At 36.1% G+C, this 22,524-nt stretch overlaps 1 protein-coding gene across 2 annotated transcripts in view; it reads right to left on the bottom strand.

Moving 5' to 3' along the window:
- LOC129745575 (venom dipeptidyl peptidase 4) overlaps window positions 1–22,524 on the bottom strand; it is an 810,441-nt gene that overhangs the window by 4,595 nt on the left and 783,322 nt on the right. For both annotated transcript variants that reach the window (XM_055738722.1, XM_055738721.1), the window contains one exon: window positions 12,230–12,415. In XM_055738722.1, coding sequence (XP_055594697.1) covers window positions 12,230–12,415 — 186 coding nt within the window. The remainder of the gene's footprint in view (window positions 1–12,229; window positions 12,416–22,524) is intronic.

Below are 22,524 nucleotides of genomic sequence, written 5' to 3'. Positions count from 1 at the left end.
CCAGTTCCCAAACAATGCACAACATTTGTTTGATTGAGTCGAATGGCGGTTTGCAACATAGCTGTTTGAAGCTATTGGTTTTTACTTAATCTATATATGACCCATTCCAGCGTGACGTCACAACGTTTGCAAAACAATTTTTTGGTATATTGTACGTAAGTTTTACAAGTCATATCGCACATTGTTAAAAATTGTACATTATAAGGTCAAAATTTCATTCTCTACAATTTGAAACCAAATGTATTTGTATAGAATAAACAGTTAACAAAATATAAGCAAAAGGAGTCGTGACGTCACAACGCGCCTCTTTTCCCACTTTTCAGTTTTTTTTACAACTCCGCAATTTTCTGCTCTTCTATTTGATCAAATTTTATGAAAATTTCAGGAAAGTATCGATTCATTACAACCAACAAATCGCTGTTTTTGATTTTTTCAAATTTTGATTTCAATTTATTTTAGAGCGATTCAGTTTCGTGACGTCACAACGCACCATTTTTTAAACCAGGGTTTTGCAAAGCGTTGTGACGTCACGAAATTTTATGGTTAGCTACATGAAATGAATCAAAGAATAATCTTAAAATGAATGCTCAATTTACTTAAAATGCTTAAAAACTTAATAAATAATGTGATTTGGTGATGAAATCGATCCATTTATTCCCAAAAATTAAAAGGAATTAAATCTCAAAGGCCCATATAAGCAGATAAGGTTTGCAACACTGCTCACATCAATTTTATTCGAAGTTGTTTTGTGCGATCATGTGAATATTATTTAGGCCAAAACTAAAACTAGGAAATATTAATTCGTAAAAGCGTTGAAATGTGTTTCTGAATATTTTTAATCTTTAATTGCAAAGGAAAGGAAAAATAAATGATAATTTCAAAGCCTTCGATCTTTTCAAAGATAGTTAATCGACACTAGAGTGCGTAAATCAGCCATCTAATGAAAATCTTATAAGTTGCAAGCTTAAATAGATCCTAGGCCTAACACAAAGTCCAGTGCCAAATTTGGGGATTGGCCCACGGAAATGGAGGGCACAATGAGCCTAAAATTTGTATGGAATTATGAGAAATTGGGTTTGGAAGGACATTAAAACCAAGTTATGCACCAATTTCTGAAGTCCATATCGGCTGATTTGTTTTAATTATAGTCATTCACATAACTTTCATTATGACAAATAGTTTATCTCAAGATCCCATTTCGACAATGGTTTAGTTAAAAAGGTTTTTGAGTTTCAATAATAAGCTTCTGATGGGTCAAATACAAAAAAATACCTGAATGATTGTTAATCGACGCTAATTTTGAACGTTATAGCTGTTTTATGATAACTCTCATCGCAACGCGTTCCTCAGGTAAAATATTGTCATAATCAAAGCTTTAAAATACTCAAATTAAAAGAAAAATTGGTTAATAAAGACTTAAATTATTGACGAAAAACGGTATTTTTTTATCATGCCGAACAAAATCTACATAATTCCATATAAACTTCAGGTGCGTTGCGCAACCCCTTCCCTTAGAATAATCTGACCCAAATTTTGCATGAGACCTTGTGCTAGTACATATTTGAATTTATTTAATTTTGTAATTGAGTTCGAAGTCTCTTTTGTAAGATTTTATGTGAACACGGGGTTCGATTTCGATTTTCTAGTGACATTCTTTGAGGTGGAAATTTCAATAAGGGCGGTTTTCTATTAAAATAATTAAATTAATTTTATGAATTAATTTTCTATGAAAATCTAATGAATTTTTTAATAAAAAAGTTAATCTATTTAGTTTACCATGTTCAAAGATTTTTTGAATCTCATTACATTTATTTCATGGAACTTATTTTGTTTGAACATAATGCCAGAAAGAAATAGAAGCTACTAGCGGTGTTTTTCATTCCAACATAGATATATGAAGAACTTGATCTTTCGCAAGATTTTTATTCAAACCACAGATCTTTATGATTCACAAATATTCTTTTACAAAATCGATGAGGATTTCATTTGTTTGATAGTTTGTTTATTCTTTAATCAAGCGTATTTAAGCGCTTTTTATATGTTTTATTAGAAATGTTTAAAAACAACTAAGTTAATGCAAAAAAAAATAGTTTCTTTAAAAACTTGATAAATGAATTCGTTTATTGAAGCACATTGTTGTGTTGAACTTGTATTGAAGAAATACTATCATAGTGTTGAAGTAAAAAGTCTTGAACGTTTTCGAAAAAAGATGGCTTTTCTACCATCATTTTGCAGTAATTTGTTTTCACATAGCTAGATTTTTGACAAAGTTATGTTATAAATAAAGAATATTTGCAAAAATCAATTTAAATTCATACTAAAATTTTTAAATTTCAACGTTAACATACTCAATTCTAAAAAAAGGTAGATGAAAATCTTTTAATGGAAAATGACACTCAAGAAATAACCTTTCTAACGCTATGTAATTTATTTTTGAATAATGAAAAATGAAAAACAGTTCTCCAGTTGAGGGCTGCTTGGAATGGGTCATATATATAAAAAGCAATTTCTGTGTGTTTGTTTGTTTGTTTGTTTGTTTGTTTGTTTGTTTGTTTGTTTGTTTGTTTGTTTGTTTGTTTGTTTGTTTGTTTGTTTGTTTGTTTGTTTGTTTGTTTGTTTGTTTGTTTGTTTGTTTGTTTGTTTGTTTGTTTGTTTGTTTGTTTGTTTGTTTGTTTGTTTGTTTGTTTGTTTGTTTGTTTGTTTGTTTGTTTGTTTGTTTGTTTGTTTGTTTGTTTGTTTGTTTGTTTGTTTGTTTGTTTGTTTGTTTGTTTGTTTGTTTGTTTGTTTGTTTGTTTGTTTGTTTGTTTGTTTGTTTGTTTGTTTGTTTGTTTGTTTGTTTGTTTGTTTGTTTGTTTGTTTGTTTGTTTGTTTGTTTGTTTGTTTGTTTGTTTGTTTGTTTGTTTGTTTGTTTGTTTGTTTGTTTGTTTGTTTGTTTGTTTGTTTGTTTGTTTGTTTGTTTGTTTGTTTGTTTGTTTGTTTGTTTGTTTGTTTGTTTGTTTGTTTGTTTGTTTGTTTGTTTGTTTGTTTGTTTGTTTGTTTGTTTGTTTGTTTGTTTGTTTGTTTGTTTGTTTGTTTGTTTGTTTGTTTGTTTGTTTGTTTGTTTGTTTGTTTGTTTGTTTGTTTGTTTGTTTGTTTGTTTGTTTGTTTGTTTGTTTGTTTGTTTGTTTGTTTGTTTGTTTGTTTGTTTGTTTGTTTGTTTGTTTGTTTGTTTGTTTGTTTGTTTGTTTGTTTGTTTGTTTGTTTGTTTGTTTGTTTGTTTGTTTGTTTGTTTGTTTGTTTGTTTGTTTGTTTGTTTGTTTGTTTGTTTGTTTGTTTGTTTGTTTGTTTGTTTGTTTGTTTGTTTGTTTGTTTGTTTGTTTGTTTGTTTGTTTGTTTGTTTGTTTGTTTGTTTGTTTGTTTGTTTGTTTGTTTGTTTGTTTGTTTGTTTGTTTGTTTGTTTGTTTGTTTGTTTGTTTGTTTGTTTGTTTGTTTGTTTGTTTGTTTGTTTGTTTGTTTGTTTGTTTGTTTGTTTGTTTGTTTGTTTGTTTGTTTGTTTGTTTGTTTGTTTGTTTGTTTGTTTGTTTGTTTGTTTGTTTGTTTGTTTGTTTGTTTGTTTGTTTGTTTGTTTGTTTGTTTGTTTGTTTGTTTGTTTGTTTGTTTGTTTGTTTGTTTGTTTGTTTGTTTGTTTGTTTGTTTGTTTGTTTGTTTGTTTGTTTGTTTGTTTGTTTGTTTGTTTGTTTGTTTGTTTGTTTGTTTGTTTGTTTGTTTGTTTGTTTGTTTGTTTGTTTGTTTGTTTGTTTGTTTGTTTGTTTGTTTGTTTGTTTGTTTGTTTGTTTGTTTGTTTGTTTGTTTGTTTGTTTGTTTGTTTGTTTGTTTGTTTGTTTGTTTGTTTGTTTGTTTGTTTGTTTGTTTGTTTGTTTGTTTGTTTGTTTGTTTGTTTGTTTGTTTGTTTGTTTGTTTGTTTGTTTGTTTGTTTGTTTGTTTGTTTGTTTGTTTGTTTGTTTGTTTGTTTGTTTGTTTGTTTGTTTGTTTGTTTGTTTGTTTGTTTGTTTGTTTGTTTGTTTGTTTGTTTGTTTGTTTGTTTGTTTGTTTGTTTGTTTGTTTGTTTGTTTGTTTGTTTGTTTGTTTGTTTGTTTGTTTGTTTGTTTGTTTGTTTGTTTGTTTGTTTGTTTGTTTGTTTGTTTGTTTGTTTGTTTGTTTGTTTGTTTGTTTGTTTGTTTGTTTGTTTGTTTGTTTGTTTGTTTGTTTGTTTGTTTGTTTGTTTGTTTGTTTGTTTGTTTGTTTGTTTGTTTGTTTGTTTGTTTGTTTGTTTGTTTGTTTGTTTGTTTGTTTGTTTGTCCTCTATAGACTCAGCCGTCTTAAGAGCTAGAGGTCTGAAATTTGGCAAAGATGCTCATTAGGACCAGGAAGGATGAGAAATGTTTTTAGATTTTCAGATGACCCCTTCTGAAGGGGGTCGTCCATTGAAGACAAATATTGTTTTCGCGATATTGACGCTACTTTATGTCGGATCGTGTTGAAAATTTGCACATTAGTGTTTTGAAAGACGAGCAATGGATTTCAGGTGTCAAATTTTGTGTAAGGGGTCAGCCAAAGGGGTCGTCCATATTAACTATTCACTGTTAATGCGATATTGTCGTTATTATTCATCGGATTCAGATGAAAATTTGTACACGATAGTTCTGAGTAACGTGCAAACGAATTGAGGTATCAAATACAGTGTAAAGGGCCGGCAGAAGGGGTCTTCCATATTGAATTTTCAGTATCTTAGTGATATTGACGTTTTTATACATCGGATTGGGGTGAATTTGCACATAGGAGTTATTAGGAACAAACAACTGATTTCACTTATCCAAACTAAAATCAGGGGTCGGCAAAAGGGGTCGTCCAGATTAACTATTCATTATTGATGTGATATTGTCGTTATTATACATCGGATTCAGACGAAAATTTGTACATGAGAGTTTTGAGAGACGAGCAATGAATTTCAGGTATTAAATTCAGTGTAAGGGACCGGCAAAGGAGGTCGTCCATATTAACCTTTCAATATTTTTGCAATATCGTCGTTATTTTACATCGGATTGTGATGCAAATTTGCACACGGTAGTTTTCAGGGACGAGCAACCGATTTCAGATGTCAAATGTTTGAAAGGGGTCGTCCATATAAATTAATTTTTCAATGTATTTTAGCAAAATTGACGTTATTATACAATGGATTGCTTTGAAAATTTGCACACGGGAATTTTGAGGGAAGAGCACTCGATTTCAGCCATCAAAGATTGTATAAGAGCCGCCGAAAAGGGTTTAGCTTTTTGGCAATAATTGCGTTGTTATGTAATGATCGAGTCGAAATTTATACACGTGGTTTTTTGGCACGGTCAATTAATTACTGATTTCAAATTTAGTAGCAGACGACATTACTTAACAATGAATTCGGAAGTGCATCTGGAAAATGCTTGGCAATTGGCTTTTATACAAACTATTCATGACATATTCCAAGTTGAAAGCGAAACGGAGTTCGTATGGGATCAGCTAGTATTTTAATAATTAATCACGGTTTCAGGATTTTTTTTTCATAAAACAATTTTTGAATAAACATGATAAAAATACTACGTAATCTGTAAGCACTAAGGTTGCATGCCAGCATAATTTTTCAGTCGTTTTTCTTTTGAGGATTTTCATCCGCAAGGATAATTCATCGCTCAAGATTTTTCAGTCGTTTTTTAAATCGTTATTTAAATAACGATTGAAAAATCTTGAGAACTGAATCATCCTTGCGGATGAATAACATAAAAATTCAGCAACTTAGAGAGAGCTGGCAAAAGTAATTTAACTACTTTTTCGGCATTTTTACTGAAACTCAACTCTGGAATAAGTTTTTGACAATTTGTTCCGAACACAAAAATTTACAAAAGATTCAAAGTTTGAAAGAAAAATTTCTGATATTGTATGTTAATCCTTCGATTTTATGTATAAAAATGCGGAGAAAAACAATTCGAAATAAGCTCTGCAATCTTTCTTCTTTTTCTTTCTGATTGAAGTTTCAAATCAAGTTTACCAAAGTTCTTTAAATAGGTAAACAATGTTTCAATCAGAACGTTACCATGTGCAGTAATCATTTTAAATGGTTTGAAATGTTGCTGAAAAAATTATGATTGATTCTGAAATTTTTCCGTCATCGGTGAAATTTTTTTCAGAATGCACATTGCCATTCGGACGTGAAAATGAATGCGGAATTTATATTCACCACTCTAGTTCGTTCTCCGTTTTCACGTTCGCTCAGTGCGTTTACACTTCGAGCGGAATGTCAGTGAACGCGGAAAAAATATTCCGCAGTGAAAATCGGGGGAATTGAAATAAAACCAATTTTAAAGGGTTTTGAGCAAGGAAATCAGTTCAAAAATAATCATTCAACCATTCCGCATCTATTCCACCTAGTTTTGCTGCCATGAAATGCAGCATAGTCGAGCTTTTCAAGAATATAAGTATTTTCATTTTCACGTTCGAAAGAACTGTAAATGCACCTTAACATGGAAAGAAAAAAATACTTCTACTCGAGGGCGTCTCGACTGATTTCTACGAAGTTACCGACGTATCGCGGACCACCCATCAGAGCCGTGTGACACCGCTGAAAGCCACCGAAGTGCCGGAGACACGAATTTACTACCTCAGCTACCCCACCCTAGCAACTCGGTAGTTTCGCCGCGTATACAGGAGGTCGTAATATTTCCGGTTCCAAACGAGGACGAGGTGTACGCAAGGAGTGGGACTCGAAAGCAGACGCGTGAGATAGGAGAATTTGTTACATTATGTTACATGTTGTATAATGGAACAAATTCCTTTTTTTTACCGTTGAGGAAGTGGAATAAAGTGGATGAGCAGAGCTCGAATCTTAATTTTCTACCGTTTACTTGAAGTTTTGATCTTTGAAAAGCCGACCCTGAGGCAAGGATTGGGGGAGTCTTAGCAGTGCTGGTTAGTAACTCAACCAAAGGTTACAAGAGGGAGAAAGAACAGCCACCAATGGAGATATCCGATTACTTTATTACATTTCTGGCCGCCTTAGTGGCGTAAGAACTAATGTAAGAATGCCACTGTAAGACCGAGCTGATCACCTGCCACAACAGATCAGCTCAACGTTGGACTGAGCATTTTTAACAACTCTTCCGAGTCACGAATAGCAGTGACCAACTGGGCAGGGTATCATTGTAAAGGTCCCGAAGAAAGGAGACCTGACGTTGATCTGTACAACCCTCAAAGTACTCTGCAAAGTGATCCTGAACAGGATCCAGGAGAAAATTGACGCTACCCTCCAACCGCAACATGCTGGATTCCGATCCGAACGATCATGTGGTGACCACATCACAACGCTACGAATTATACTAGATCCAATCAACGAACTCCAGGACTCTCTTCTGCTGGTGTTCGTTGATTTCGAAAAAGCATTCGATCGACTAAACCACGAAAACATCTGGGCGGCTCTAAGGCGACAAGGAGTCCCAGAGAAACAAGTCCATCTCATCGAGCCACAGTACGAGGTATTTTCGTGCAAGGTCCTGCACGACTTCTGGAGTAAGACAAGGATGTATCTCATCACCGCTACTTTTTCTCATCGTAATGGATGAGATCTTGACTAGATCGATTGAGTGTGCACCAAACCGAGGATTGCTGTGGAATCCTTCGACAATGGAGCAACTAAACGTACTTGACCTGGCTAACGATATTGTTTCGCTCGCCCAAAGACTACAAGACATGCAGAGCAAACTCGTTGACCTCACCGAAAGCTCCAAGGCAGCGGGTCTCAAAGTCAATGTTGGAAAGACCAAGTCGATGGAAATCCACACAGAAAAGCGTTCCAATTTCGTGGTAGCTGGGCAACAGGTTGAGAAAGTGGAGTGCTTCCAGTAAATAGCAGCCAGATTTCGCCTGATGGTGATATCAAGTAAGAGATCGAAACCCGGATCAGAAAAGCACGATTAGCGTTTGCGAGTCTCCGAAACATCTGGCGCTCACGCCAGCGCACTACGAACAAAAAAATCGAGTCGTTAACTCAAACGTCAAATTCGTATATGCGGTGACGACGCGAAAACTGCAAGTATTTGTGAATCGCAACCTACGGAATATCATACGCGCTTGGTGGCCTGGTAACTGGATCTGAAAGGTGGAACTACATCGCCGGTGTCATCAAAAGACGCTTAAAATTGAGATTCGGAAACGTAAGTGGAGATGGATTGGGCATACGCTGCCGAGAGATTAGAACTAGATTGTCGGAGAGGCGCTTGACCGGAATTCAGATGGGCACCAAAGAAGAGGCAGACTCAGAAGCTCGCGGCGGCGTGGCGTAGTCTAGTCGCTGAATTTTGCACAGTTGACGAAAATTTTGGCTAGCAGCAAGTGAAGACGCTGGCTCCGGATCACCAGCAATGGAGATCTTTTATCTCAACCCTATGCGTCGGAGAATCGTCGCCGGACCCCTAAGTAAGTAGATATGTATCTTATTTTCCTGTTTTAATTTTTTGCATTTTTTAAATTGTTTTACATTGTTTGAATTTTTTTTCATATTCTTAGATTTTTGTTTTGACTTGAGACTTAACTTAGAATTCACCTTTTTAACTCGTTTATATTAGAGTGTACTTGAATTGAGAAGGTGGCTCCAGAGGATTTGATTTATTGATATTCTGATTGAAATTTATGCGCGCTTGTTTCGAATTTCAGCATTGACAGCTGGGCTAAATACAGGGTTGCAATAAAATTCCAGTACTTTTTAAAAATGCTTCAAATCCGTTATCCTGTTTACTTAATAAACAAATCCAACCACCTGAACAACTGATGACATTCTATGGAACCTTGGCAATAACTAAAAAACAAAAAAAAAATCGAGATTGGTTCGAATTTGCCTTTTACGACCTCAATACATTCCTTCAGTCATTTGTTAATGACTTCGACGATGCTTGTTTACAATATTTTCCGTAAATGACGTTCCAAACCTTTGTCAGTGACATTTTTGGGTCAAAACTTGGTTGCAAAAATTTATCAGACTACATTAAATTTGATTTAAAAATCGATTTGATGCTTTGGGGTAACATTGATCAATCTCTATTTTGTCGACTTTATCGAGTTTTCTTGATCATAAAGGATACAAAACACCTTCATAATAATTAGAAAAGCTCGTTTATCAATTTTACCATGCTTTTCAATTTTTTCGTTTAAAAACAATTATAATCGAAAAAAAGAACAATGATGCTGCATACATTTAGGGGCAAAAATTATAACAATTGCTAAATAGTTTTAGCTTCAAAATACAAATGAAGTTTTACCTTCACCAATTCTTCTTGGCCCTCTCACTATTTTCATTTTAATTTTTTCTTCAAAGTTGACCATTTGATAGGGTTCCTTTCCATTTTTCCAATACGGGCTTACTCTTGGAAAATGTTCTTATTTTTTGAATATTAAAACATTTATCATTAAACGACTATAAAAATAGCACTTCAACTATACATATACAAAGAAAAACAGTTGTTCTTTCACATTCAACAACCCGTTTGCTTCCAAATGCTTTTTGTTATTATCAGGAGAGCTGTTTGCTTGTGAGCCTTGGAAAAAATAGATATTTAAAGATTTTTAAATAACATTTTTACTAACAGAATTTTTTTTCAATACAAACCAAATTTTACCTATTTGATACTCAAGCTATAGGCCTTCAAACGTTGAAAACATTTTTCAAAAATTCAAATTTAAGACTGAGTAATTGATGATAATGTGGAAAAATTTATTGTTGGTCAAAGTTACCCCGTTTTACGGTACCTCATCTTGAAGCTAAGAGCTTTTTTTTTCTACAGGATGTATTACATGAGATGATTCACCTGTGAATTTGACAAGCGAGTATTCTTGACCCTAACCCCCTTAAGCGAAAAAAACTTCTTTTTACAGATTACAATGGTCGATTTCCCGGAATTTGTCTAGATCTAAGCCAGTTGAGTCGTTTGAAGTATTTGTATTGAAGTTGCACTCAAAAAATCCTACAGGGGTCACAGAGACACAAGTTCGGTATTTTACATGCAAAAATCCAAATTTTATATTGAGAAACTTTTTTATGCTGATTAATTTTTCTGCAGACTCAGTTTGAGCAGTTGGTGGTAGTGAAGTGGCTCAGATGTCAAAATTAAGGCGCCGGTGAAGAAAACCCTGTTAAGAGTTTTAACAGCGAGCATCGTCGAATAAATGTTCCACTTTCTTAAAAAAAATGTATGGAGGTTTATAGGAGATGTTTTGAGCTTTTCTTGAATTTTATCGGTTCAACCTGGTTGCCAAGATTCCAGAAAAAGTATTAGTTGTTTGGTTGATTCGATTTGATACTATATAAAATAGTTGTGAGTATTTTCAAAAAGTATGGGCATTTTATTGTCACCCTGTATGTTGTTTTTCTTAAACCCTAGAAACGTAAAAACTTCCATTTTTAATAGAGGGTTGTCATTCACGCTTGTTTTTATAATAAAATCATATTGGTGGCTCCAGAGACTTATTATTGCATACGTGATATTATCAATCTGTGGGCCAAATCACAAAACTTTTGAGTAGTATTTAACCTTCTTTTAAATTAAAAAAAAAACAGTTATTTGATTTGCAACTTTAAGAAAAAATAAATTTGAAAATATGAAAAAAAATCACTTTGGGCAAAAAAGATACCCAAGTTTTACTATGCATTTATTCAGTCTCATCTAAACTATCTTATTTTGATATGGGGAAGAGCCTCCTTGTCACATCTTCAAAAACTTCAGACCCTACAGAATAGATGTTTGAAAAACATCTTCAGACTACCCCTGCTTTTTCCTACCCAACAGCTATACTCTCTGGGAACGCACAACATTCTTCCAATAACCGAACTCTGTAATTTGCAAACCGTTATATATGTTCATGATAATATACACTCGAGTAGCAATAACCAAAACCTTAATTTTACTACGGGATTAAGAACCTACAATACCCGTCAAAATAATTACTTGCAACGAAGCCGATCCATGACATCTTTAGGGCAAAAAAGAATTTCTTTTATAGGACCTACAATATACAACGCTTTACCTACTGAAATAAAGACCATCAACAACCGTTCCATGTTTAAAGTCAAAGTAGTACAGTTATTAAAAGAAAAATTGAATCGTTAAAAAAGTCGATCAACAACCAGTTTTTTTTTAAATAAAATTTTGTTTGTTTTTGTAGCATAATAATAATTGCAGCATAATATTTGATCAGTTAACATTATTAAAAAAAAGGAAATAGATCCCTTTAAAGGAAATTTTCTTCCATTGAGATCCTTATCGTAATCTTGTTTAATTATAGCATACATTTCCTCGCAGTAAATAATAAACTTTTGTGTTCTCAGCATGATTGAAATTTTGTTCGCGTTGAAGTTTCTTTGTTTTGCTACCAGACGTGCTGAGAACAGTAGCGTCCATTACCAGAGGCTCAATTGAGCCTTTTGGTGTGGGGGAGTGTGGTGGGCCGCTACAAAAAAAAATGAGTTTTGAACTTTGTAAAAAATTGGCCAAATGGGTGGAACTGTAACATTTTGAATTGAAAACTTTATGTTGTTGAAAATGGAGCTAACAGGAACAAAATTTAAAAAAATTCTATGACTTAAATGCCCCTCACTTCATTATAGTCTTATCTCTCCTTTTTAGTAACTTAAGCTTTTCCATAAAACACCAAAATATGCGAATGAGAAAGGAATTTATTTTTAAATTAGTAATCATATTTTGAATACGAAAAATATCTAATGATTAAAAATTGGATCTAAATATCGAAATGTATTCGAGCCTTGGGGGAGAATATCGGACATCAAAATAAGGTAGGTATCAATTCTTCGAAGAACATTCCAATCCGAAATGCCACATCTTCATTTGCCATTTCACTCGAGTCCCTCATTGTTTGATGTTTATCGTCGGCTTTATCGTTTGCCTTGAAAGTGAGCCGTAAAGCTCTAGCCGTTATTATTATGTTATTTCGAACTCGGTCGAAGGACTGACAAGCGGAAGCATTTTAAACCCTAGAAACCTGTTTGTGAATTTCACAACCTTAGGCCTCCGCAAAAACAATGCCTAAGCTAACATAATCCCGAAAAGTTACCATTTTCCCGTCGTCCATGGCAAACATATCAATCATCTTCCGGCATGACTGGGGCAAAGTAAGTGGGTATCCCCAAAAATGTTGAGCTTTTCTCCATCCCTAATTTCCCCTTCTCGATACTACTTACCAACTTTCGGAAGCAGTCCTCGAAGAACAGCGTCATCGATCGGTAAAGGTGCTTTTTCACTCCGGCCAGGTTGTGGCCCTCGTCCGGATAGATCAGCTGCTTGAAGAGGGCTCCCTTGGCCGAGAGCGCTTTCGAGAGGACCATGCTCTGCTGGAAGTGCACGTTGTCGTCCGCCGTTCCGTGGACCTGAAGTTTTCGTATAATTTTGACCCATCAGTTATGGTTCCAGCCACGTGAGGGTTTGTTAGAGCATGGTGACAAAGAGAATAAAATAACAGTGATAAATGAGAATGGGGTAACTTACTTCTAGTTGATGGAAATATAGTTTTAAAGGAAGATTGATACAACTTAGTTTTTATACTGCACGAAGCCCAAGTGAGCATCCATTTAAGACTACGGTTTAGTTTGTTGTAGCCCGATTGAAATTAAATATCTGTGAAATTGCTCCTATCAAGATTCATTCATCTCAATTGCGAATCTCATAATGCTACATTTTCAGGATTTAATCAAAATTTTGACCGTATCCAAACGACGTTGTTGCCAAATAAAAGAGCAATTTCGCTTCCAAATGAAATTGTTCGCCACAAGGTCAAACCACAACGACTTGAAACCTATTTTTGAGCAAAATCCTTGCCAAGGTACTCGTACTTAGCTAGCAAGCTAGCTTGCTATCTATGCCGTGGATAATTAAATGATTTATGACTTAATAGTTGGGTCCCTAGGGCTGCTTTGGGAATGGGACGCTTTATGGACGCATTCTATGTAACTTCCACAGCCCGGCGAAGCAAAACATTATTACGGACACGTGTTGACGATTGAAAATGTTTCCAGAGGTGTAGGATGAGAATTATGAATTGTTATTCTGAACACTTTGATTTTAGGTCCTTGGTAGTTTTCATCTGATTGATTGTGAACCTGATCTATTTTGAATAAAATGGCTTAGAAAATCGAATTGAAAAATTAACTATTTTTATAATCTTAATGTTCCTATCTTATGCTTTAATTTGTTAAACTTTAGGATGCCAATTTTGTATTTCCTTGGCACGAGACTGGTCCAACGATGATTATTATTCATTCTCATTTAACAGATGCTCACCCACTATACCTGCTTGTGCGTTCGATTCATTAAGGTGTTTCGAAATGTTTTTTGTCTATGTATTTGAAGGATATGTAACCCTGAATAAACTATTCAGTATTCAAGATTGAGATTTTTATCAATTTGAATCCATCTTATTAGTTATGTGCATAAACATTGAAATTTGTCTGAATATTATGTCGATTGTGAATGATTATTATGTCCCTTGGGAATCCGAAACATTTCTTTTTTTTTACCAGTAAAACAGATTGCGAAGAACGGATAAAACGTCTTAACGTTTCGTAGACTTTTGAGCTTTGTTTTGGAAAGAAATTTTTGGACACAAACAGTGCTGAATTTGTGTGTAAACCATATTTACAGTGCTCAATATCAACGTAGCGTTAATTCCATAATGAATTATTGATAAAAAAAATAGGCAAAATAATGATAGGCCTACTTTATTTTCGACTCAAGCGCTTCAGTTTTTCAAATAGCCATCTCTCAAAAAGAACGATGCGACGTTTAAAAACATTGTAGGGTATAAAATGCGCAGTTGGGTCAAGATGCGCCACCATCAGTATTTCATGAAACAAACATTTTTCAACATTTCTGAAAATGCCAGTCTGTTCAATTTACACTTTTATGCGTTTATAAACATTTGTGCACCTTCTAAGTTTTCTATATTACTCAAATTTGACGAGAAACGAAAACTAAATTTTTTAAGAGTTTTTCTTGCATTTTTTCAACTTTTCTCGTAAGGAATTACGGCATCTATCAGCAAAAAAAATTACCTGCTATCTGTTCCAATGATGAACATTGGTCTTGACAATCATCACACAACGAAAACTTTCCTTATTCAATTTTTATTCTGTTATATTATCCGTAAAAAGGATTTACCACCTGGGTGATCAACTAATAATAATAAAAAAAAAGATATTAATATGTTAAATTGGAAAACATAACTTGAATATACGACTTGAATAACGGACATCATCGACGTCAGATCCTGTCGCGGCGCCAATATCGAGTCAGACCACTATCTGGTGATGGTGAAGATGCGCCCAAAACTCTCCGTAGTGAACAACACACGAAACCGGCGCCCGCCTCGGTTAAATATCGCACGACTGAAGCAACCTGATGTCGCGGCAGACTACGCGCAATCGGTCGAAGCAGCGCTGCCGGCAGATGGTGGACTTGACGAAGCCCCTCTCGAGGACTGTTGCGATACCATCAAGACAGCCATCAACAGTGCTGCGGAGGAGTGTAGGAGGGTGATGGACGAAGAGAATGCCGCGCGGGCGGCAGAAGTGCAAAGAGGCACCCGTCGAAATGTGGAAAAGCACCGACAGCGGAAGAGGCAGCGAGTCCGACTTTTCCAGGAGAAAAAGCGCCGCCTGGAGGAGGAGGAGCTCGAGGAGCTGGAGCAGCTGCATCGTTCCCAAGAAACACGAAAGTTCTATCAGAAACTCAACGCATCCCTCAAAGGCTTCGTGCCGCAAGCCGAAATGTGCCGGGATAAGGACGGGGGCATCCTGACGGACAATCGTGAGGTGATCAAAAGGTGGAAGCAGCACTTCGATGAACACCTGAATGGCGCACATGCAGGAGGTCAAAACGGTGGGGAAGGTACATCGCCGAAGTTAAGGAAGCCATTCGCCAGCTGAACAGAAACAAGTCGGCTAGGAAGAATGGCATCGCAGCTGAACTCATCAAAATGGGCCCGGACAAGTTGGCCGATTGCCTACACCAGTTGATAGTCAGGATCTGGGACATAGAACAGCTACCGGAGGAGTGGAAGGAGGGGATAATATGCCCCATCTACAAGGAGGGCGACAAATTGGACTGTGAGAACTACCGAGCGATCACTGTCCTCAATGCCGCCTACAAAGTGTTGTCTCGAATCCTACTCCACCGCCTAACGCCACAAGCAAACAGATTCGTGGGAAGTCATCAGGCCGGCTTCATGGAGGGACGGTCTACGACGGACCAGATATTCACATTACGGCAAATCCTCCAAAAATGCCGGGAACACCAAGTCCCTACGCACCATCTATTCATCGACCTCAAAGCCGCATACGACACGATCGACCGTAACGAGCCATGGAAAATCATGGACGAGAACGGCATTTCCGGGAAGCTGATCAGACTGATCAAGGCGACGATGGATGGAACGCAGTGCTGTGTGCGGATTTCGGGTGAATTGTCGAGTTCATTCGAATCGCGCAGGGGGCTTCGACAAGGTGATGGTCTATCCTGCATGATGTTCAACGTGGCGCTAGTAGGTGTCATTCGACGAGCGGTGGGCGAAATGCGGGGCACATTTTCAATAGATCCAGTCAACTTATCTGCTTTGCCGATGACATTGATATAGTCGGCAGATCGTCTGCGGCGGTGGAGGAGATCTACCGCAAACTGAAACGCGAAGCAGGAAAGATTGGGTGGATGATTAATACGTCCAAGGCGAAGTACATGCTGGCCTGCGGATCCGAGACCGACCGAACCCGCTTGTCCAGTAATAACAAGGTCACGACCGACGGCGACGAGCTGGAGATAGTCGAAGACTTTGTCTATCTCGGTTCACTGGTGACCGCAGAAAATGACACCAACCGTGAGATCCGGAGGCGAATTATCAGCGGAAGTCGTGCCTACTATGGACTCCACAAGCAACTGCGGTCGAGAAGACTTAGCCCTCGCACGAAGTGTAACCTATATATGACGCTCATTAGACCGGTTGTTCTCTACGGGCACGAGACATGGATATTGCTCGAGGAGGACCTGCGTACACTCGGAGTATTCGAGCGACGAGTGTTAAGAACCATCTTTGACGGCGTACAGGAGAACGGAGTGTGGAGGCGAAGGATGAACCACGAGCTCGCGCGACTCTACGGCGAACCCAGTATCCAGAAGGTTATTATGAAGGCTGGCCAGACACGCTTGGCAGGACATGTCGGACGACTGTCCTGCAAAACAGGTGTTCGCTACGAATCCGGTAGGAACAAGACGAGCAGGGGCGCAACGAGCAAGGTGGTTAGACCAAGTGGAGCGTGATCTGGCGAACGTGGGGTGCCCGAGAAATTGGAGAACGGTTGCCATGGATCGAGTGAATTTTAGGAATTATGTTCGTCAAGTTATGTCGTGAGACGGAATACTATGCAAATAAAATAAATAAATAAATAACTTAAATATAAACGAATATATTTTAAATTTCTATATTTAATTTAGATTTAATTAATTATTCACAAGAATGTCAGCATATCTGGCAGCACTGCGCGTAGGAATACATTTTTCATTTGTAAAGTAGAATTGAAGTGTTTTTAACTGGAAAACACTTTCCGAGGCACTTGAATCAATAAACACTTATTAAATGTTAAGCGGTGCGTTTGGGTACACACATATGCGCACTTTGTCCCTAGCGAAATGAAAATCATACTTTAGAAAACCATTCATAATTTAACAATTAAGACATATATTATTGGTATAGGTGTTCCAGTTTATATATTTATGGAGAAGAACAATCCTCTTTTCAAAACTTTTGTCTAATTTACTGGATTGCATTCTTCATATATGAGTTATGAAAAATTCTTCTTAACGTGAGAGTCTTACCCCCAGTTCCCCTACGTCCACCAAGAATTTGGACGGAGTTAACCTTACTACGCCACTACGAAAAAAGCTCTGAAGCGGTATGCGGCCAACAACGTCCAATTCGTGCTTGATCGGAACGAAGCTTCACAGTGACGTTTTATGCGGTATGCTCTATGCCATTTGAACTGGTCTGACCCGTACTATCTTCCAAGCTACGAGAACCGCTGTGGCCTCATCGGCCTAGACACACTACAAGCCCGTTGGGCTGGTTACACGGGCCTTGTTTGTCTCCGATATCTTGACATCGAAAATTGACTGTCCTTCGCTTTTGGAATCAATCAACATTAGTGTCAGACCTCAAGGACTACGGCACCGGAATTTACAGCTCTACATCCCCTTCGTCAAAACAACTACGGGGCAAGTAGTGCATTGATCGGCGTGGCAGGACGTTTAACTGTTACTCTGAACATTTTGATTTTGGTACATCGAGGGATTCCATTAGAAGATAAATTTTAATAGCGTTTAGGTCAAGGTAGTTTTTTTTAATAATTTTAATTATTTTGTTTTGTATTCATTTAATCATTGGGATCAACATGTGATCCGTTGATTTGTTACCAAATAAACAAATAAACAAATGAGGAAAGTTGAATATTAAAGACTGGGATTTCTTATCGACATGACTCAGCATGAAAGTCTCCGACAAAAATTCTGAATTTCCGACAAAAAGAACATCTGTAATTTTTTTGTTCAGCCTGAAAAGTTTGTGACGATTAACTGTAATGCTTTTTTTTAAATTTCGAAGTAATTTCATCCCAAACAACGTTGATTTGAGTCATATTACTTGAAAATAAGCAATCCACATTACCAAAGTCAAAAAAAAAATCATGAATCAGCTTTAGAAAGCCTATCCATGTCAGTGGTATCTAAATTAAAATAAGATCATCCATGAAATCTGCAAAAAACCTAGAATCGAGAATGTCAATTTTAACTTTGACAAATTTTACTTAAAAATCTGTAAAACTATGAATTTTTCACCGTTTGTTGATAAAAATAGGGTCTTCGAGGACAATATTTGATTTATGAAAAAAACTTTTTGAAAATGCGCACGGAAAAATTGATTTTATTTTGAGTCTGTAAATTTTAATACGTTTGAACATCCAACACTGAGAAGACAGTGATTTTCATAAAATATGTATTTCTCACTTTAAGATATCGCTATGATTCAGTTCCATAAGACTAAAATTTAATTGATGACGAATAATACCATCAGTTTAAATGAAAAACGGTCCTAAATTTTTACGAATCAGAGAAACACCTTCAATAATTTTCATTTTTAATAAAATAAAAGGAAAGCAAATAATATTTATGTTTGTATGAATATTCGCAAAATGTTCAAATCAATGAAAAAAAAATCAAATTATTGAGAAATGATCAAGATTCAATTATGTCCCTATTTAATTCTGATTGTTATTATCCACCTTGTGAAATCTGTTTTCTTAAACACATACTCAGGCAAACTCTTATTACAATTTTCATAAAATGCGTCTTATGAACCGCTTTTTAGAGTGTAAAATTGATTTTCATAAGAGTCTTATGGAATTCTCCCAATTTTCAAAGTAGGTTCTTATGGAAAATGTTGATCGGAAAAAAAAGAAAAACTCCAAGAACCCGATGCTGCAGAATAACTTTGTTTGAAACGAGTGTATAGGGTGACAAAAAAGTCCGGTCACACAGGAAAATCTCAATATTTCAAAGAATAAGAAGAAAATCTGAATCTGACTTTCATAGCTTTATTCAGTAACTCATAAAGATACTTCACTGACGATATCTCGGAATTACACATCCTTTCTCTGATCGAACCAGCTTCAGATGTCTCGGAAAGTCATTGCAAGCGGCGCGCACGTGCTCCATCGACACGGTCTCGTATAATCTTTTTCAGCCTTGGAATTCTCACAGACCTTGGTCATCCAGATCGTGCCTTACCCTTGGTACCTCCGGTCTCTAGGTACCGATTTATGGTCTGGTACACGAATTTGCGGTTGATTCCGAGCGGTTTTAGGTATTTGAATATGTGTCCGGGTTTGTACCCTCTCACATGTTATTCAGCGATAACAGCTGCTCTTAAGTCTGCCATGGCTCACAACTCAATGTAAACAAAAAGCAGCAAAATAAACCCTTTCATTTGACATATAGATGGTACCAGAGAGATGCAACGTGTACGCTACAGGCGACCCCAAAAATGTGTGACCGGACTTTTTTGTCACTCTGTATATGTGCTGCTTATGGTGACCATGAAGTCACAAATGAGCCAGCAAATAAATAAAATAATTTTAACATCAATTATCTTGAATTATCCATATCAAATATGACATTGAAGTAGGTGTTGATCTGAAGAATTTATTTGCGTCATAAGACAATATCATGAATTCCAATAATCTTTCTCATGGCGCTAGTTCATAAGAGAATCTTATGGCATGCATAAGAGTATTTTTCTGAGTGCATTTTTTAGTTTTATTTTTATTCTACAGTATTTTTATTTGTCAAAAAAATTTTGTTTTTTAAAATGACGTAAGGTTCTGCTAATTATTAAAAAATATAATATAAAGTGCGGCCCGCCAACAAGATTTCAAATTCAAATTGGCCCTTTGCTTCAAAAGGTTGCTCATCTCTGGTCTAGACCATGGGCACACCCATGTAACTTATCAAAAATCCTTTCTATAAGCTCGGTGCTGCTCCCTTCAGAGAAAAAGCATCATACCAGGCGGCTGAAATTCTCGCACACCCTCCATGGAGGTCGATGGTTTGAGTATTCAACAACGTCAACTTAAAATAACATTCAAAATCATCGAATCAACCGTTGTTCGTATTCGCGCTGTTGGTATTTAAACATGTTGGTTTTTATGAGTGAATTGAATCCCAATTGAGCATATTAAGAATGATTTTCTTCTCGAATCGAGTAAAATGAGAAAAAAACTAAGTTTCAGTTTAATTGAAATTCAATTCAAGTGTTCACCGGATGGCAATATTAGGTTACCGATTCGTCTGAAATATCAATCAAAATATATTTTCATCATTTAAAGTATTTTGGATGGCTCTGCAGTACTAACTTCCAACAGGTATACATTTTATGCTGATTTGTTTTCCAAGACATTAGTTACCATGGCTAGATGCATGAATTTTGTTGCCAGAACTCCTTAGATTTCATCGCCTACATCGAAGGTCCATATAGAAGAATGATTATTCGTGGCAAAGCCTTTTTCATTATCGTGAAGTAACGTTATTTCTGCCATGGGTGGCCAATATATTCATCAAAATAGCCTTAGGCCGATGACATAGTGAGTGCGATGCGATGCGAACTGGCGAATGCGATTGAATGCGGCGAACCAGATTTGATGAAAATGTATGTGTATCGCTTAAACCTGACATACTCAACGCGGCGAAGCAGATGTCAATTTGTTCAGCTCGAGTTCGCATTGGCCGCGTTCGCCAATTCGCATCGCATCGCTCTCTTTAAGGGCAGAAACACAATGCACGCGAGCGAGCGAGCGAGCGATTTTTGAATGAACCTGAAATGAATTTCGCGCGAACATTTTTCAGGATCGTTCACAGTGCACGCGACGAACGGGATGCGATTTACACTGAGAAAAAACTGTATGGATAGGAAAGAAAATAATATTTATGTAAATCAATTTATAGGGAATTGAAAGAATAATTTTTAAGAGGTTATTATTGTTTAAATCATTATGAAATAATTCGTATGTGACATTCAATTAAAATTTATAACAGCGTCATAAAACCATTCAATTATTTTTATTGCCGAATCCACAAACCGGAGTTTTCATCGCTATCAGCGCCGGCGATTTTCACTGACGTCAAAACATGTTGACCCGACAAATCCACGTCACGTGACTCGCAGAATAAGCACCAAAGATTTTATTTCAAAGCACTTTAATGTAAGATAAATTTGTTCTAGAGTCATATTTATTATTTAATCCTTGCTCATGTTACAGATTGAACAAGTAAAATTTACCTTTTTCTGGATATAAATGTTCTGTGCTCAGCAGTTGAGTGTTTGCTTTGGTTACAGATGTTAGGATGCTATAAATTTTTCTAGGAGTTTTCATTGTGAGTCCAAGCAACTGATTTTGATCTGGCAGCTGCGTTTCTTTTCCAGTCGACATATTTTGAACTGTATAATCATAATTATAGTAATTTAAGATGAAGGGAAATGATAAATAACCATTTTTGCAGCTAATACTTTAAATATTTTTCAGCTAATCTACTCTTGTTTTAAATATTTAAAACAATATCCATATATCAATTTCTAGGAGAAGTTATTTTATTTGTTCTTAAAGAAAAGGAGTATTTGTTTTTCGGAGAAAATTATTTTTTTTAAACCATCTTATTTATTTTGGCATCAAAACTTCACGTTCTTAAATTATTCAAGCAATTAGAAATGGAATGAAAAAATTTTGGATCGTGCGAGACCTGATGACCACGCAATTTGTTAGCGGAATCTCCAAAGGTTTCAAATAATAAGAGAAAAAATCGCACGCCGGTATATGGAATATGCATCTTATGCAGCTTGGCGAAAAAAATAAATTCACAATGTTTAAATTTTCCCCCGAAGCAATGAGTTTGTTACAGCACAAAGAGCACAAATTCACCGTGAATTTGCCGGTCACCTTTTCGTCCATATACTAGACAAACGACAGGTATATGCTGAAAAAACTTTGTCATAATTGAAATTGACCTCTGCTTCGAATCGTTTTTTTTAATTATTTAAAAATAACGCGATATATTTTCAAATAAAACAGCCGAGAAATAATCTCAGTGCAGGTTCATATGAAGTTTGGGTGAACCAAAACAAAGTATTCACGCGACTGCTGCGACGGATAATTTTCCGAATGGTATTTCGCGCGATAATACGAATCGCGTCGCTTGCACTGTGAACGGTCTCACAGTTTTCAACTTGTTCAAATGAGGTGCGATTCTTCGCGCGAATCGCTCGCTCGCTCGCTCGCGTGCACTGTGTTTCTGCCCTTAGGGCAGCGAGCGAGCGAGCGATTTTTGAATGAACCTGAAATGAATTTCGCGCGAACATTTTTCAGGATCGTTCACAGTGCACGCGACGAACGGGATGCGATTTACACTGAAAAAAAAAATTTATGGGTAGGAAAAGAAAGAATATTTATGTAAATATTTATAGGGAATAGGAAGAATAATTTTTAAGAGGTTATTTTTGTTTAAATCATTATGAAATAATTCGTAAGCGACATTCAATTAAAATTTTTAACAGCGTCATAAAACCATTCAAGTATTTTATCGCCGAATTCACAAACCAGAGTTTTCATCACTATCAGCGCCGGCAACTTTCACTGACGTCAAATCATGTTGACCAAGCAAATCCACGTCACGTGACTCGCAGAATAAGCACCAAAGATTTTATTTAAGAAGCACTTTAATGTAATATAAATTTGTTCTAGAGTCATATTTATTATTTAATTTTATCGTTATCCTTGCTCATGTTAAAGATTGAGCAAGTAAAATTTACCTTTTTCTGGATATAAATGTTCTGTGCTCAACAATTGAGTGTTTTCTTTGGTTACAAATGTAAGGATGCCAAAAATTTTTCTAG

Source organism: Uranotaenia lowii, chromosome 2 (assembly GCF_029784155.1).
Source record: "Uranotaenia lowii strain MFRU-FL chromosome 2, ASM2978415v1, whole genome shotgun sequence".
Classification (NCBI taxonomy): domain Eukaryota; kingdom Metazoa; phylum Arthropoda; class Insecta; order Diptera; family Culicidae; genus Uranotaenia; species Uranotaenia lowii.
The sequence above is the reverse complement of the archived record's forward strand: the minus strand, read 5'-3'. Positions and strand labels throughout refer to the sequence as shown.